At 38.4% G+C, this 15,445-nt stretch overlaps 1 protein-coding gene across 8 annotated transcripts in view; it reads left to right on the top strand.

The window, feature by feature from the left end:
* The window catches only part of CAMK2D (calcium/calmodulin dependent protein kinase II delta), a 166,828-nt gene that overhangs the window by 125,620 nt on the left and 25,763 nt on the right, over window positions 1-15,445 (top strand). For 4 of the 8 annotated variants that reach the window (XM_082482389.1, XM_082482387.1, XM_082482386.1 and 1 more), the window contains exons 11-16: window positions 165-248; window positions 983-1,025; window positions 4,966-5,000; window positions 10,872-10,931; window positions 12,489-12,530; window positions 15,127-15,175. In XM_082482389.1, the coding sequence (XP_082338515.1) occupies window positions 165-248; window positions 983-1,025; window positions 4,966-5,000; window positions 10,872-10,931; window positions 12,489-12,530; window positions 15,127-15,175 (313 nt within the window). The remainder of the gene's footprint in view (window positions 1-164; window positions 249-982; window positions 1,026-4,965; window positions 5,001-10,871; window positions 10,932-12,488; window positions 12,531-15,126; window positions 15,176-15,445) is intronic. The other 4 variants (XM_082482391.1, XM_082482388.1, XM_082482393.1 and 1 more) reach the window with 2 other exon arrangements.

The following is a 15,445-nucleotide window of genomic DNA, read 5'->3' as shown; positions in this document are numbered from 1 at the left end:
TCCCCAAATGTGTAGAAACCTGCACAAAGGCATAGTCAGACAGGGTAGAAATGAAAGGCCTAAGTTTTGCACCCCGTGGGTTGTAATGCATATGTTGTAGAGTAAATAAAATGCTAGATGTCTGCCTGGGTGCGTTAAAATGATTCTTTTTCTTCTTCTCTTAGCAACGTTCTACTGTTGCCTCTATGATGCACAGACAAGAGACTGTAGATTGCTTGAAGAAATTCAATGCAAGGAGAAAACTAAAGGTAAGAGCGAAAACTTCTGCAAGAAGGAGTGGCTAATTTTGGAAAGAGGAAAGTACCTTGGCTTGTGTTCCATGTGTAAAACAAATGGTCCCTAAGCAAATTTTTTCCTTTAATATTATGCTTAAATGAACTATTAGATAGATGGTCAGCTTTTGAACGCGAGGATCTTAAACTTTTCACAAAAGTGAACAGAACATAGCATAATTTGGTTGGATTAAAAATAACAACAGTCATCTTTGTTTACACACATTAAAAATATTTCGTTGAAGGAAAAGCCTTAAGGTTGTTCTTTTAGATTATCCTTTGTTTTCTCCTGACCAGACAGGATAACTTTGCAGATGTGAACTTTTCTAATTAGCACATTACAAATAAACTCCTCTTCCTACCTAAAAAAGAATCTAAGCACGTTAGTAAAGTCTGTTTCGTATCCAGCTGTGTATTTTGCTGGCAGTTACTGTGCCTGGGAGCACTCATGGTTCACGCATTACGTACTCAAAAATGGTAAATATTTGAGATTATCAGGCTTGCTGGTAGGTGTGTAGTTAAGACTAAATTACAATTTATGCACTCATGGCATCACATATGATAGATAATACGCAGACAATCCATTCTTTTAGGATTAATTTAGTAATTGATGTAGTTTACACGTGTGTTTTCCTTTTTGTTATGTCATGTTCACATTCAGAATTTTACACAAGTGTGATGCTAATTTGAGAAAATGTATGTGTACACAGGGGGCCATTTTGACAACTATGCTGGCTACCAGAAATTTCTCAGGTATGTTCATTGAGCTCCAGAGTAATACGGTCTTTATGTTTTCATGTCTGTGATGACTAAGATCTAATTAGGATTTATTAGTACAGAAAGATCTTTGTTATTCGGGAGCATCTAAATATGATATATCTTAAGTTGTTTCTTTTGCAGAAGCAAACAAGAGAATTTAAACTCTTTGGGCCCAATAGAACCTCTTGTAGATGACAGTCTAATTTTTTAGTAGAGTGGGAGTTCCTTCTCTTGACTTTTTTAGTGTTACCTGTTAAAAGACTGCGTTCCCCTGTCTGTTTTGATGGAGGAAAATTGAAAATAATGCCTATAGCTCCACATGCATAAGTATCACCAAACAACTTATTTTTATATACCTGAAATCTCATTCCAGGATTCTGTTGCATCTTGTATTAAAAATAATAATAATAATAATAATAATAATAATAATAATAATAAATGCACGTTCTTTCTTCATTGTTTTGCTAAGGAGTAAGAAACATAGTAAAATGAGTCCTTCTTTTCCTTCTCTTCGAATGCCAAGCTTGATATAACAGGAGATGTTTCTTCTTTATGAAATAATTTGATAGTGATATCCTTGGAGATTTACGTCTTTCTACTAAACAAATTTTAATAGGAAAAACTAAAATAAGTTCGCTGTTAGTAGAGTTGGAATTGTCCTCAACAGTAGTATTGCCAAAACTTTGATGCTATGCTGAATTTTTCGTTTTGCCATTTGAGATTTCAAATGACTAGTGAAAAAGAACACCAGATCTAAAAATCAGTCATTTTACATGTCCTCCTACTCTGTGACGTAACTGTTGGAGTGTAATGTAAATTAATTTGCAGACAAAAACATGATAGTGCTTTGGGCATGTTCTGAATAATAATAAGCACTGAATCATCCAAAATAAATTACATAATCACGAATGCAAGAGCAACTCGTTCAATTTGCATAGTGCCTGAAAAACAGTTTCTTAGGTAAGTTCCTATAGTTGATACACACCTGTGACACAGAAGACTACGCTTCTGTAAATTACAGAAAATTGGTTTAATGCTTAATGAATTTCCAATATCTGCCAATTCGTTTTAAAGGTAGGAATGCTGTAGGCTGCATATCTTGTAAATACGAATTATTAGTAAATATCAAACAAAGACATCGTTTCTCATCACGTTTCATAACTGTCACTGTCTATATATGTAAGGGTCAATTTCAATTTTCATGAACCAAGAAAAGCTGAAGTAATCTTAAAAGAGTATTTCGGCGTGGAAAGCAAACAGGGGGTTTGGCTTTGTTTTGGATTTTGTTTTCACCCATCATCTCTGTTTTACACGGTAATGACCCATATTTTTCCTTGGTGACATTTTATTTTTTCAAGTTGTTTATTCATTGTATTTCATTGCAAAGCATGCTTTTGAAGGTCATTTGTCCATAACGATGTGGTTATAAAAGTGTTTTATTTTCCTTTTTCTTTTCTTCCTTTTATGTGGAATGTGTATTTCTTGTGAGGTAAGACCCTCAGCACGTGAAAGGAACATCTTTTTTCTCTTCTAAATCAAAATTGCTGTTTGTCCTGAATCACTTTTAATTTCTACATGTTGTCACAACACCATTTCTTTCCCGTCTGCTTTCTGGCCTATTAGCGCTGCCTCAGGTTTTATTTATAGCTATTGCTTGTAGTTGCAAGAAATCTTTCATTGTGGGCTTAATTTAGAATATGCTAATTGCTTTGCTACTGCAAATTCTTCAAATAGTTGATTTGTATGCAGTATCTGTGCTTAAAGAAAGATGCATCAAAACGTTATTAAAAATACATTCCAAACCAAAACCGACAAAGGCAGTTGAGTACGGAATATGTCCTATAACGTAAAATACTGCATAATAATCCGTACTAGGCACATTTCGAAGGACACGCGGGCAATGCCATAAACACAGTACTTGTACTTACTGCTTTTGGTGCCCTCGTTTTACTGGCTTTCATTTAATTGTCTACATACAACATGTAATGTTTGTTAACCATTAAAAGAACTCGGAAGTTTTATGCACAAATTTAGCAAAAAGGGCCAAGTTATGAACAGCGGGCTATAAGTCTTAATTTATGTTTTCCCATATTTTTGTAAGGGCTAATGGTATAAAATGGGCTTCGAAAGCAACGAACTTCTGGGTTTTTTGGCCTTAGGTTTCAGAAAGAGCTCCTCCCCTTCGCTTTCCCTAAATGAATTGCTGAAGTTAATGGAGCGCCCGCAATATTTGTGGTGGTGTAAAATCTAAAGCCGTGTTGCATCAGGTCCTGTAAGCACACACTGCAGCAGGCTGTGTCCCATCTCAAAAATACGCGCAAACCGATTTATTATGTCAATATTAATTTACATGTTTCCATAAACAAAAACATGCAGTGGTCCTGTTGCATAATACGGGCAAATTTATTTTTGTTCATTTTAATTGTGAATCATGGGCCTTGTGAGAGTTTTAATGGTAGTGTTGGCTGACGTCCATAATTAATAAACTGCATTTGGAGGGGTGATATATTAATGAATTTTTGAACATTAACCTGGCTTCACTTTCCAGGTTTTTTTATTGTGAACAACACAATAAAGGACATTATTTATTTCTCTACCATTTCCGAGGTGATGTTACATTCTCCGTACTCTGAACCAGAGCTAAACGAGCAGATGTAGCGAGAGAATAAGCCAAAAATTAACTTCAAATCTAAACCGCATACTCAATAGCTCCCGATATCCTCAGCTAGTTTGAGCAACCTTAGGCTTGCAGGCTCCAGTTGTTTGGGTTTGAAGTTTTGTTTTGTTTTTTTTTTTAAAGAGGATGGCAGTAAAGATGGGAGCACTTCCTGATAGGAAGATCGGGTTATAAACAACAATAAAAAACCAAAGAACACCCGGCTTGTTTTGTAATTTTTTATTCTTCAAGTCTGCGGCAGTGAGTCCTGAAGCCTTTACGCTTCAGTGACTAGTTTATTTGAATGTGGTAGGTCCTGCAGCCTGTATTTCTGCTGCAGATGTTCTCAGGGTCAGAGCTGCAGTGTGTTTGTTGGCACATTAGCCCTCCAGATTTGGTAATTTGGAATGATTTGGCCCCATTCTTGGCACTGGTTTTAAGGTTTTTTTAAACCCTAACACGTGGCAAGGGAAATTTTGCCCAGTAGTCCCCACCGCTTTGATGAAATTTGATCGGCGTGTGACATGATTCGGAAAATAACAGGTTTGCTTCGTCAGAAGTTGAAGCAAAGCCTCCCAGGGGCCATCGTTACCTCCTAGGGAGCGCTCCCCCAGTGCAACACTTCGCTAGCAGATTGTTCTTCCTTTCCCATTTGCAACTCTCCCGACCTTTCACGCAAGGTGACTGATGCTCTTGTGGTGGGAGATCCCCAAAGACCCCATTGCTCAGAGGTGCTTTTTTAAAACCCAGTTTACTTTTCACTGTATTATACCCCACGACGCTCTGTAGGTGCCTTATTGATCCGATGTAGGTGACTTTTATGTCACTGTCGTATTAACAGCATCATTAAGATGCTAACGGGCTCTAGAGATGCTGGGTCCCAGTCCCCGCCATCAGCACGGTACTTTTTCATAGTGGTATCAAACTGTCCCCCATCAATACTGTAAACACATCGCAGCTGAAAAAAAATCAACGTATCCAAAGTTGCTGCTTTTAAACCCACCCCGCTTCCATTTCCTCTGTGCCGCCCAAGGAGGTCTCTCCTTGTGCAAGTGCAGCTACCCTACCGCTGTAATCAGCGGAAAAAGAGATGTATCATCATCTTGAGTATTTGTAGTTTCTTAAATATTTCGTTTCCTACACTGGGAGCAACAAAAGGAGGAAATAAAAGCCGAAAAAGGTATCTGCGGCTGGGAGGCAACGGGGGTTGGCTGCGCAGCCGGTTGACCTCAGGGGTAACCACCTGACACTGAACTTATTTGTCTCGTTTTGCAGCAGCCAAGAGTTTGCTGAAAAAGCCGGATGGAGTTAAGGTAGGTTAAACGCGCGCTTTAAAATATACTTGATTAGTCACCACCTCTCTGTAGCTTCTGCCAGTTGTTAGAATTGATTCTTGTTAACTTCTCTCCTTTATAGAATTTGTTAACGAGTGCTTCTTTTACTGTATATTTGAAGTGATTGAAGTTAGTAGGTGAAGCTTAAAAAAAATAAAATGCTTGTTTTGCAAATATTTATTTCATAAGTGGAAGATATAAAGCTACGGGAAAAAAAGCTTGTCTTGCTATTTTAATGAAGGCTGATTGTGTCATTAATGACCCAATGTTATTAATTAGCTTATGAATACAAATAATGGTTTGGTGGTGGGCCTGTTAGCTTTTTAGGCATCAGTGTTTTATCTGCAGCTCTATTGCCTCTGTGTTTCCCCTTGGCTTTTCATTTGATTTCATGGAAGACCAAAAGTTTACTGGTAGGCTTGGCTCCACATGAGGTGTCTTCTGCCAGATGTACTTGCTATATTTGGCAGAACTTGCGGGGTTCACTATCTCAACAAATCAGCTCGTCCTGACTAATAGACCTTGCCAAGAAGGGAACATTTTGGCAGCTTTCATACGTGATTGAGAGCTCCTATTCTCGTGTCACCAGATCCTGCAGGAGGAGAGATGCTTCACAAATGAACGTTCTGGATAAATACTTTGAAAAACAGCCAGGAAAAAAAAAATATCACTCAGCAATGAAAAATACTATATTTCTTTTCTCGGAGGACCCCTGAAGACTAAAATAAGTGCCTCGAGCTTTCATTATATGATTCAAAAGATAGTCTTCTCTGCTCTGTGTGTTTACTCAGACGTGTTGTGTTTGACCGGAATTTTAATTTTCTATTTAATCTTAACTTTTTGCTTTAACAAAACATTGTATACTTAAATACCAGATTCACGGTATATCTGTTCCTGTTCTCCCACATACGCACGCTTTTCCTGTCAAAAAAATCATGAGACTGACTTAAACTGAAGTGAGTACACTACGATTTCAGTGCTTCTCACTGCCAAGCAGTAGATATCCTACTTCCGTGGAGAAGCACACAGTCAGTACTACCCTGTCATTCCTCTGGAAAACCCTTAACAGGTTTCATTGTGGAAGATATACATAAATTTTATGTACTCTTATCTTACCAGCTTTTCCTTTTTAAATATCATTCCTCCTACAGGTCTACAATGGTATTCGTTATATCTCAATTTTGATTATAATATTGGAAACAACTGTTGCCAAAATTTTGCCTAAATTACACTTGTTGGGATTATGATATTTTGGTGTTCAGCACATTTTGTGTGTCTTGCTGTTTGTCTGCATGGTCATGTGGAGCGAAGGGAGTAAATCTGGGGAAGTCTATTTTTGTCATTTCTGTTATTGAGATACTTTATAATCCGTAGCATTTTTCCACCCCTTCCTACAGCTTAAGCTGTCTTTTTCTTATTTAAAAAAAAAAAAAAAAAAAGCCAAAACAGAAATATACTGTACTCCGTGCATTGATACTTCAAATCCAACCAGTCACATTTTCTTCTTTTCCTTTCTCTCTGACTGGTCAATTCAGAAAAGGAAGTCCAGTTCGAGTGTTCAGATGATGGTGAGGATCTTTATCGACAGATTTTTTTTATTTTTTTTTTTTTCCTCTGTGAAACATTCACACTTAGAAGTCAAGCAGTTGCGTTCAGTTTTGTTAACGTACTGTGAGAAGCTGCAAGACTTGAAAGTACAACCTTGTGAATTTTAAGCCTGCGGTTGCTATATGCCATCCACAGTGAATTGTTCTGCAGTTCTTTAAAGCAAGGTTTTTTTTTATTTTTTTTAACCTGGGGACATACGAAAACAAAAAAAAAGTAGATGTAACATTGGCCAATGCAGCTGTCCTTAGTAAATAAAAACAGTAACAAAACGGTCATCTTATAACAGCCTTCTATTAATTTTTAAAACCTCCTTACTTGAAAAGCTAATAGTATTAATATCATAAAATGTAACACAAACCACATTGCACAGCGAAATAGCATAGCTTTACTTGAGCCGCTGTAGAGCGAGATGCTGTGCTAAATGCTCAGGAGTAAAAATAACCGATTTCACAGCCTTTCCGCACTAGAGTTTCCCAGCTAACCTCCTTCACGGCGCAGGGCTTTGTCACGAAATGTCCCAGCTGACCGTCAGCCTCAATAACTTCTCTTCCTCCTCGACCCACTCTCCAGCCTTGCATTCGGTTGGCCTCTGTGGTCCCACGCGGCAACTTTCTCTATTCCTGTTTATTACGGGTTCGACCTTTCGAGAGGTCGGTGGTGATCAGCTGTCACGTCCCAGCCGGTCCCGGCAGCGAGAAGGCGAATATCCCTCATCCACACTTTTCACTGGGGAAGTACAGCCCTCCCCGAAAAGCAAAAATTGCTGGTCAGGTCTGAGCAGGCTTGTAGTTACACAGGTAGATGGTCTCTTCTTTGGGGGAACGTAGAATTTCAGTGACAGAGGATCGGCGGTAGCAGCGTCCACGTGAGGGTCACCGGGAAGGCGCGGTGGGGACATTCCTCGTATGTATCCCAGACGTGAGGTGTGCTTTAGCTTTTCGTCACACAAGTAGCACGGGAAAGGTTAAGGCCCAAGAGAGAGGTTTTTGTTTCTTAAAATATTTTTATAATCTTTGGCCAGAAGAGCAGTAGTGATTCTAGAGTCGTGCCCAGCTGTGTGGAGCGGTTGTGTGTCTGTCCTGCGCTGCTGTCAGACCCCACAGAGTGGCCTTTGACACGCGCGGCGGTGATAGAAAAGTTTTCCTTCTTCGCAACAAATGGAAGGTCACCGCTTAAGCACAGTTCAGGTTCAGACTAACTTCCGTGTGAAAATCCTTCACTCCTTTTGGAATCGTTTCCGTTTGCTGTTAAAAATATATGCAAAATATACACCATGTGTGTTCATATATTAATAAAATCACATGTACACATTCTGTGAGAGAAAGCGTACGGGCTTATTGCTGTTTTCTCTCCGTTTCAAAGGGTTTCACCAAGTCCTGTTGACACAGAAGAAATCACTGTATTTTGAATTACATTATCTCTTACTGCTTGTGCTAATGGATGCTGTGTTCTCGGTATCTTCCTAAGAAGTTTTGAATATATTTCCTGCAGTTTTCAGCAGTAGCTGTAATGGATATTGTTTATTTTTGTAGGGCTTTCACCAAGGGAGTACGGACCCAAGCCTGCTCTCCTTACTCAGGCAAAATTGGAAATGAAATTTGATTAACCCGTTTTCATTATGTATTCAACAGCAAGCATTCGTTTGGCATATCGCTTTATTTTTTGTATTAAGCTACTACTGAATAGGACTGTATGAAATCTGGTGAAATCTTCATTTCTTTCCTCGTGTTTTTGCTTTATGTCTATCTGCTTTTTGTTAGGGCCTTTTTATTCGTAGTCTCTTGATGACTACGCTGCCATAAAAATACAAACTTGTAGTTATACAACTTGATATGTGATTTTTCTCTTGTTTCGGAAGACGTAGTATGCCGTCAAGCAGCGTTGTATGTGTTCTCACTACTCCACATTTCTCCTGTAGAAATTTGATTTACTGACGTGGGTGGTTTGGGTTTTTTTCAAGTTTTTTCCTGAGTAAGGAGTTCAATTTTTGCCCATCGCGCAGTCCCATAAATGTCAAAGCAAGTTAGTTGATACATAAAATACTTGCTAATACGTATGGCTCCCCATGAATGACTTTATGCACAAAGGTATTTATTTTCTCCCTGTCTTGAGCTCGGACACCCCTGCAACTTATGGCTGTAATTGTGAATAGATAAATGAAATTTATTTGGCAATAACTAGGCCAAGTTGGGGCATAAACTAAACACTTGGAACTCAACAATGACTCGTATTTTCTCCTAATGACAATTTCTGTAGAAAGACTGTTGTTAAAAAAAAAAAAACAACAACGCAGTTTTTCATCTTCCTGCTGTACAGCACCGTGAACATTGATTTTAAATCAAAGAAAAATCATTTTGTTCTATATGGGAGAATAGTTCCTATCGCAGATATTACTGAATAACATTTAGTGTCGAGATAATGTTCCTGACATTAACGAGACGACTTTATATTCTTCAAAGCCAGTTGAGTGCTGGTTAAGATAAGGAAATTTGCAGTCTGTAGTTAATTAATGCAAATCCTGTCGACATTTCCATAATCTCGACACATTCTAAGTAAGATTCAGTTCAACTGCAGGCTTGGTTCCTGCAGTCCGCAAGTCAGCCGCCGCACCTGTACCAGAGCAAAGCAATCATCGAAAATTGCTGAGGACACGAAGCTCCACCAGCGTGCCCAGGGGTGCCAACCTCTGCCCTTGTTCCGTGTCAGCCTGCGTGGCTGAGCTGCCGAGTACTTCGTCTGAGACTACGGAGTCAGGTGGTTCATACACAGCTCCGTTTGGTCCACCATTCTAGGGCTTCCTCCTTCTTTATGCCTTTTCATCTATGTTACTTAGCATAGCACCATTTTCTAATGGGGTTAGAAAGGTTTTTCTTATTTTAAAAGAAAAAACGCCAAATTTTGACCCCGAAAATGCTAGAGTTTGTTTCTTTAAATAAAGAAATCAATTAAATTTTACCAAAAATCCGTTAACTCAACAATTTCCAAGTTTTTTTTCCTTTGTTTTGTGCATTTAGTATTAAGTACCCTGATAAGGAGGTTCAGTAGAACTTTTTTTTTTTGATCAAAGTGTTTCCAGACAAGATATATATCTATACAGCCAGTTCTGCATGCCGCTTCGGACTGCTCATGTTAAAATTAGACATGACCCAAATGTACGTAATATTTTTTTCCTAATTATTGTTAAAGAAAAAAAAATCATATTTCAAACTAGTTTTACTATACTTTAATCTTGCTTCTTAGTGCATGTAAAAAGTGGCTCGGTACATTCTTTTTAGTATTTCTGTTCTTTTCATACCACTGTATTTATGAAAGCTGAATCTTAAAAATGGATTTAAAGAATCAGATACCGTTAAGTTTACTGCTAAACGGTTTAATTTGAATTAGAAGTTGTTATAAGTCAAAGCCAAAAGTCTTGTAAAGGTGTAGTACCGTGCTAAGCTTAAGAATTAACATGATGACTTATGTGCAAAGCGAAGCAGATAAGACGTACTGATTTGTGGAGTGAGACTACAGATACGATAGTGTGAAACCTTCCACTTTCGGGTTGTAGTACCAAAAGTTGAACGGCTGATACGCAGTTACTGCAGGGCTCCTGAGATGGCAAAGAATCACAGCTCTCGGTCATTTTTGCCTAAAATAACACCAAAAAAAAGCTAAAGGGGCACCAGTCTCTTTCTAGCATCAGTTGTATTTATTCAGTTTTGGAATCAGTTATATTTATTCAAATCTGTTCCCAGAAAAAACAACAAATCCATAGGTTTCTGGAGAGCTGTGAATAATCAAATATTATTCATGGTGGTGATAGGTAATTAGCAATAAAGAACAACCGGGCGCAATTATTTAATACTGTTGCACGTCAAGAAAATGCAATGGCTATTTAGGACTTTCTCCAAACCTATACTAATTCTTTATGCTTCATGTATGTGATTAGCTGCTGCTTAAAGGCGCTCTGTTCTTTTAAGTGTCACGGCCGAAGTCATCTATACCTTATCGAGACCGGCGTATAGCGCATCTGAAAAGCCATAGCTAGCATGTTTGGAGGAGTTGCAGCGAGCTATCGGATCTAGTGTTAGCATTCGTTCAAGTTCATAAGTTCATCTTTCTGTGATTCTTTATTTCCATATCTATATCTATATATAGATATCTATATCTGTATATAGATGTTCTATACAGAGAGATATAGATACGGTGCCTACCGCCAGTTCTAAGGCCTGTCTGTTTCTATTTTCTGCATACCTACAGATAAACAACAAAACGAACGTGGTAACCAGCCCCAAGGAAAATATTCCTACCCCGGCGCTGGTATACCTGGAATCTTCCTTCTCCTGCTATCTTGAAGTTTTTGACTGTCTTCTGTTTGTTCTTCCTTCTTTTCTTGCTTTTTCGTGCATTTACTCTGTTTGCTTTCTAAAAACAGGTTTTGGAAAAATCTTTTTGTTTGAATTATGCTTTCTTTTCTTTTCTTTTTCTTTTTTTTTTTTTTTGTGAGGAAGTCCATTAGAGCGTGTTTATTAATAGAAAATGTTACATGGAAGCTGGATGCGGTAGAGTCGTAGCGTTTGTAACCGTAGTGGAATTTTTTTGCATGCTGTGCCAGAAAGTGAGTAGAATGCGCTTTATGTTGCTCTTAGCTCTTTGCCTGATGACTGTTTCCATCTTTTTAATGCTAACCGTTTGCACACAAAAAAAAAAAAAAAGAAAAAAAGAAAAAAAGCTCTATTATTTTCTCTGCTTTGTCATAGTATGAGTATTGATATCAAGGAGAGCTAACAGGATTATTGCTAGGCTACCATAAAATAGACCTTATTCAGATTTTCATCCCGTATTTCCTAAAACTCAGCAGGACTTTGCAAGTCTTCACTAGGATCGAGAGGCATCTAGTGCTAAACACTTTTGCTTGTTGCTCTCACATTTAAACCTGCAGGAGGCATTACTCATGAATAAGCTCTGTTAGGAAAACATTACTAATCAGAGTTTTTATTGCAGTCTTGCTTTTATTAGTAGCTCCTATTCCTTAGGCATACATGTATCACGGGGGCTCACAAATACAAACAGCGGTGCATAAGTACCTAATTTTGTGAGGTATTGTTTCCCGTGTGCCTGCATGTATAGCTTCGAAAATGTGGATAATTCCTCTTGAGGTTTGGTTTGGTTTTTTTTTTTGCATACATTGCAAAAGTCATTTCTAAGGACCGGTTAACAGGTTCTGTGCGTGAGTATGCGGCGGTCTGTTCCCAGATGTAGCCGTGCACAAAAGTCTGCGCTGTAAGCGTGCTGGCTAACTGCCATTTCAAAGATTATTTAATCTTTTTTTTGTTTGTTTGTTTGTTTTCTTAAAGGAAAAGGATTTGGGCAAATTAAAATGACGCAAAGATCTCTCTCGCTTGCTTTTATGCTGCTTTGCCGGGGCAGCAGTTGGTTGTAATCCACATCTTCCAAAACACGGTAGTGTTTAGAGGTGGTTAACCCGCCCTTAATCCTTATCAATTCATCTGTATTTTTATGTGATGACTTAATACTAATACAAGCAAACACGCTTAAAGAAAAGAGGTGATTTATGCCCTTGTGCAAAAGAGAGCCTCTGCAGATCTCCGGAGCTTCAAAGCCCTGTCTACGTGGGTCATGAATAAGGTCTCTGCATGCTGCTGCTTTAGGTGACGTGCTCTTTTTTTGCTGGCTTGCTGTTGAGGAAATCTGTTTTAAAAACATCCAGTTTCACCTTCTGGCAACAGTTAACGTTTGTTTTAGCTCTTGTCAGTGTTCAGCATTTGTGAGCTGGCTCTTCTTGCACTCCCTCACGCTAACGAGAATGTATTTACCAACGGGAACTCTTTTTCTCTTTATTTTGTTCTCGCTCAGGAGCCCCAAACTACAGTAATCCACAACCCTGATGGAAATAAGGTATTCAGAAAGAATCAACTCCATCTTGCTTTTTTTTTTACCACACCACACATTCCATCCGCTGTCCCACAGCAAAATAGGGCCCTTCCAGGAATGTATCAAGGAAAAAAAATCTCATTCCTGAGTTTTGTTGACGCCTGGTGTCTTTCAAGCCTGTTTTCATCTCCGTTCACCTGCTCCGTGCGTCCCGCTGAGTGCTGAGCTGCCGAAGCTCCCGGGGGGAATCGGTAGCGATGGGCAGAGTTCAGTACCCCCATGCCACCAGGACCGGGGACCGGGGCAGGGGGGGGGCTCGCTCTCCTTTCAGCCAAAAATGCTGCGGTCTGAATAAAACCAAAGAACGCTGTTGTCAGAGCGTGGTGAGATTTTACTGATGAGTTTCATCTGCAGTCGTCACCTTCGATAAAGATGTCATTTCAGTTTATCCCATCTGCTCTTTCGCAGCATACACCGTGTTGTGACATCTTTTGCACAGGACTTTGGTTTTCTTCCATAACATCACTGAGCAGTTTCAAAAAAAAAAAAAAAAAAAAATTAACATTTCAAGTGATAAAGAGGTCTTTTGATTTTTTTTTTTAATACGTTTTCTTCATGCTCTTTTCTTTTTTCTTGTGTATTGTGATGTTTGCATTTGGCAGCTGATTCCTAAAACGTGTTTTGTTTTGTTTTTTTCATGCATGGACTTGAAAAAGGCCAGGAAATATCATCATTTACATATAGCACATGTTCCTAGTTTTCCTGGAAAGAATTTACTCTTCAACATAAATGTCACTGTTTACAGCGTTGACTTAAAGAAATGACATTTCATTTATGTAGTCTTAACTACTTGTGGTTATTTCATATGAGAAGGATTGAATCCGAGTGGAAAAAATAATGCATGCAGACATTTCTCAAGCATGAAAGTGCCGATGGCGTGTATTGTGCTGGTGTATCCCATCCCTTCATGTCCCTTGCATCTGTCGAACGTAGAGCTTTTATTTTCATGTTATTACTTCTTCGGCTCCCCAAGTTCAAAACTCCTAGGCAACAGACAGCCTGTGTTTGAACGCTAGTCTAATCTTTATCGCTGAAGTCCACTAAAGACCAGAAAACCCAGATAAAATATTGGCATGACTACATCTACTTGACTTTATTGTATCATCGTAGCAATTAAGATACTCAATGTCCCAAAAGGTCACAGCAGGCAAGCAAACCACTTAACGCGGAGAGTTAACTCCTAAATTTGTCTGAAAGACTGATCGTTATAGTATGGCAACTGGAGTGGATGCTTCGATATTACAGGCTACATCTGCCGTGTGAGCTTGTGCATGGTGTTTACAACTTGTATTTGTGTGGGGGTTTTGTTTACTCATGAGTACTTGATCTAATACTTCAAGTGATAGAGCATGATACATCTGTGTAGAGCGAAACGTCTCACACCAGCCAGTTCAGGAAAAGCATGGTGATTTGTTCAGTTTTGTTTGCCTGTGAATTAATTCATGTAGTTTTATTTATGGATGCACATGTGTTTTGTGTTTGGTTTTTTTTTTTAAGGTCTAAGTAATGCATTAACCGTTTTGAACATTCCTTCGGCTCAGCCTTGTGAGGACACACTAAATAAAGGGCACTGTCAAATTTACCTTCTATTATTTAATTGTAAAATCCTTCAAATCTATAAAATCCATAAATCCTTTATTCCTATAAAAATAGACAGGTTAATCCTTTTTCTATTGAGCTGTGAATTAAAAAAAAATATTATATTGATTCTACTTTTCAAGATAAAAAAAATCAAGTTTAAAAACTTTGAGGCTTTCTAAAACCGTAGCTATTAGATTTGACAGTGCCCTGGTGAATTTGCCCGTAATATTTCATGTTTCTGGTAATTCATGAAAGACTTGAGTTACAGAACCCTTGCCTTTTTAACAGTGTGGTGGCTTAAGTATAAACTGTCTGATAGATGAGTCATTCCTCTACACGACTGGTCGTTTGAAGACTACAACTACAAAGATACCTCAGTTTGTCAAACTTGTTATCATCTATTTATCAATTCTCCATCTCCTTCCCCAAATTTTTTAAATCACAAAAACTGCATAAAAATGACAGAACCTGATCCAGTATCTTAAAATCACTGGGAGGCTTTATTTTAATATACTTCGCATAAGTCATACCAGTAGAAAAAGGGTTGTAAATTGTAGCAGGCGCAAGTCTGCGTATTTAGAAGTTGGAGTGGAATGACTGATTTTGCACAGTTGGTTTAATCACTAAGCTTAAAACGGCAAGCTCTCCTGCTTGGCTGAGGTGATTCATACAGCATTTCAGATGGACTTTGTACAGTCAGATGTTAAAGAAAAAAACAAAAGTTTCCTTTACATTCCTGTGAAGTCAAAGCATCAGACAGCAGGAAATGTATTTATGGTCCCTACTGTAGAGGATGGCAATGTTTGACATCGGTTTTGGGTGGAAACGTCTTAATCGGTGTGTGACCATTTGTTTGTGAATTCCATCCCACCCTGCTTCAAGGCTTTGCATGGTATCTGTAACTAACTGTCATTTCCAAAGGCGCGCAAATAAGGCTCGGCTTGTTTTATACATTCTGCTTATATTTACTTCTTAACAGGAATCAACAGAGAGTTCCAATACAACCATTGAAGATGAGGATGTGAAAGGTACGATTTTAAATTTGAAGCGTTTGGAGAAGCAATAACATGAGTTACGTGAATGTATTTCAGTAGGTCATTAAACGCGGAAACTCCTAATGAACCTGAAGAGAGAATAATATTTTTCCTTGTTTAAAAGAAATTACCTTCTGTCGCACTTCTGACATGTTTCCGACTTAGCTTTGACTTGTCATTTCCCAAAACACCATTTGCCATGATGTTTTGGAATGAGGAATATAAAGTTACGGCTTATTAACTAAGATACTAGCTCCAGTAATA

The sequence above is a fragment of the Vanellus vanellus genome, assembly GCF_965231255.1.
Source record: "Vanellus vanellus genome assembly, chromosome: 4".
NCBI classification, from domain to species: domain Eukaryota; kingdom Metazoa; phylum Chordata; class Aves; order Charadriiformes; family Charadriidae; genus Vanellus; species Vanellus vanellus.
This window is presented reverse-complemented; position numbering and strand designations above follow the sequence as displayed.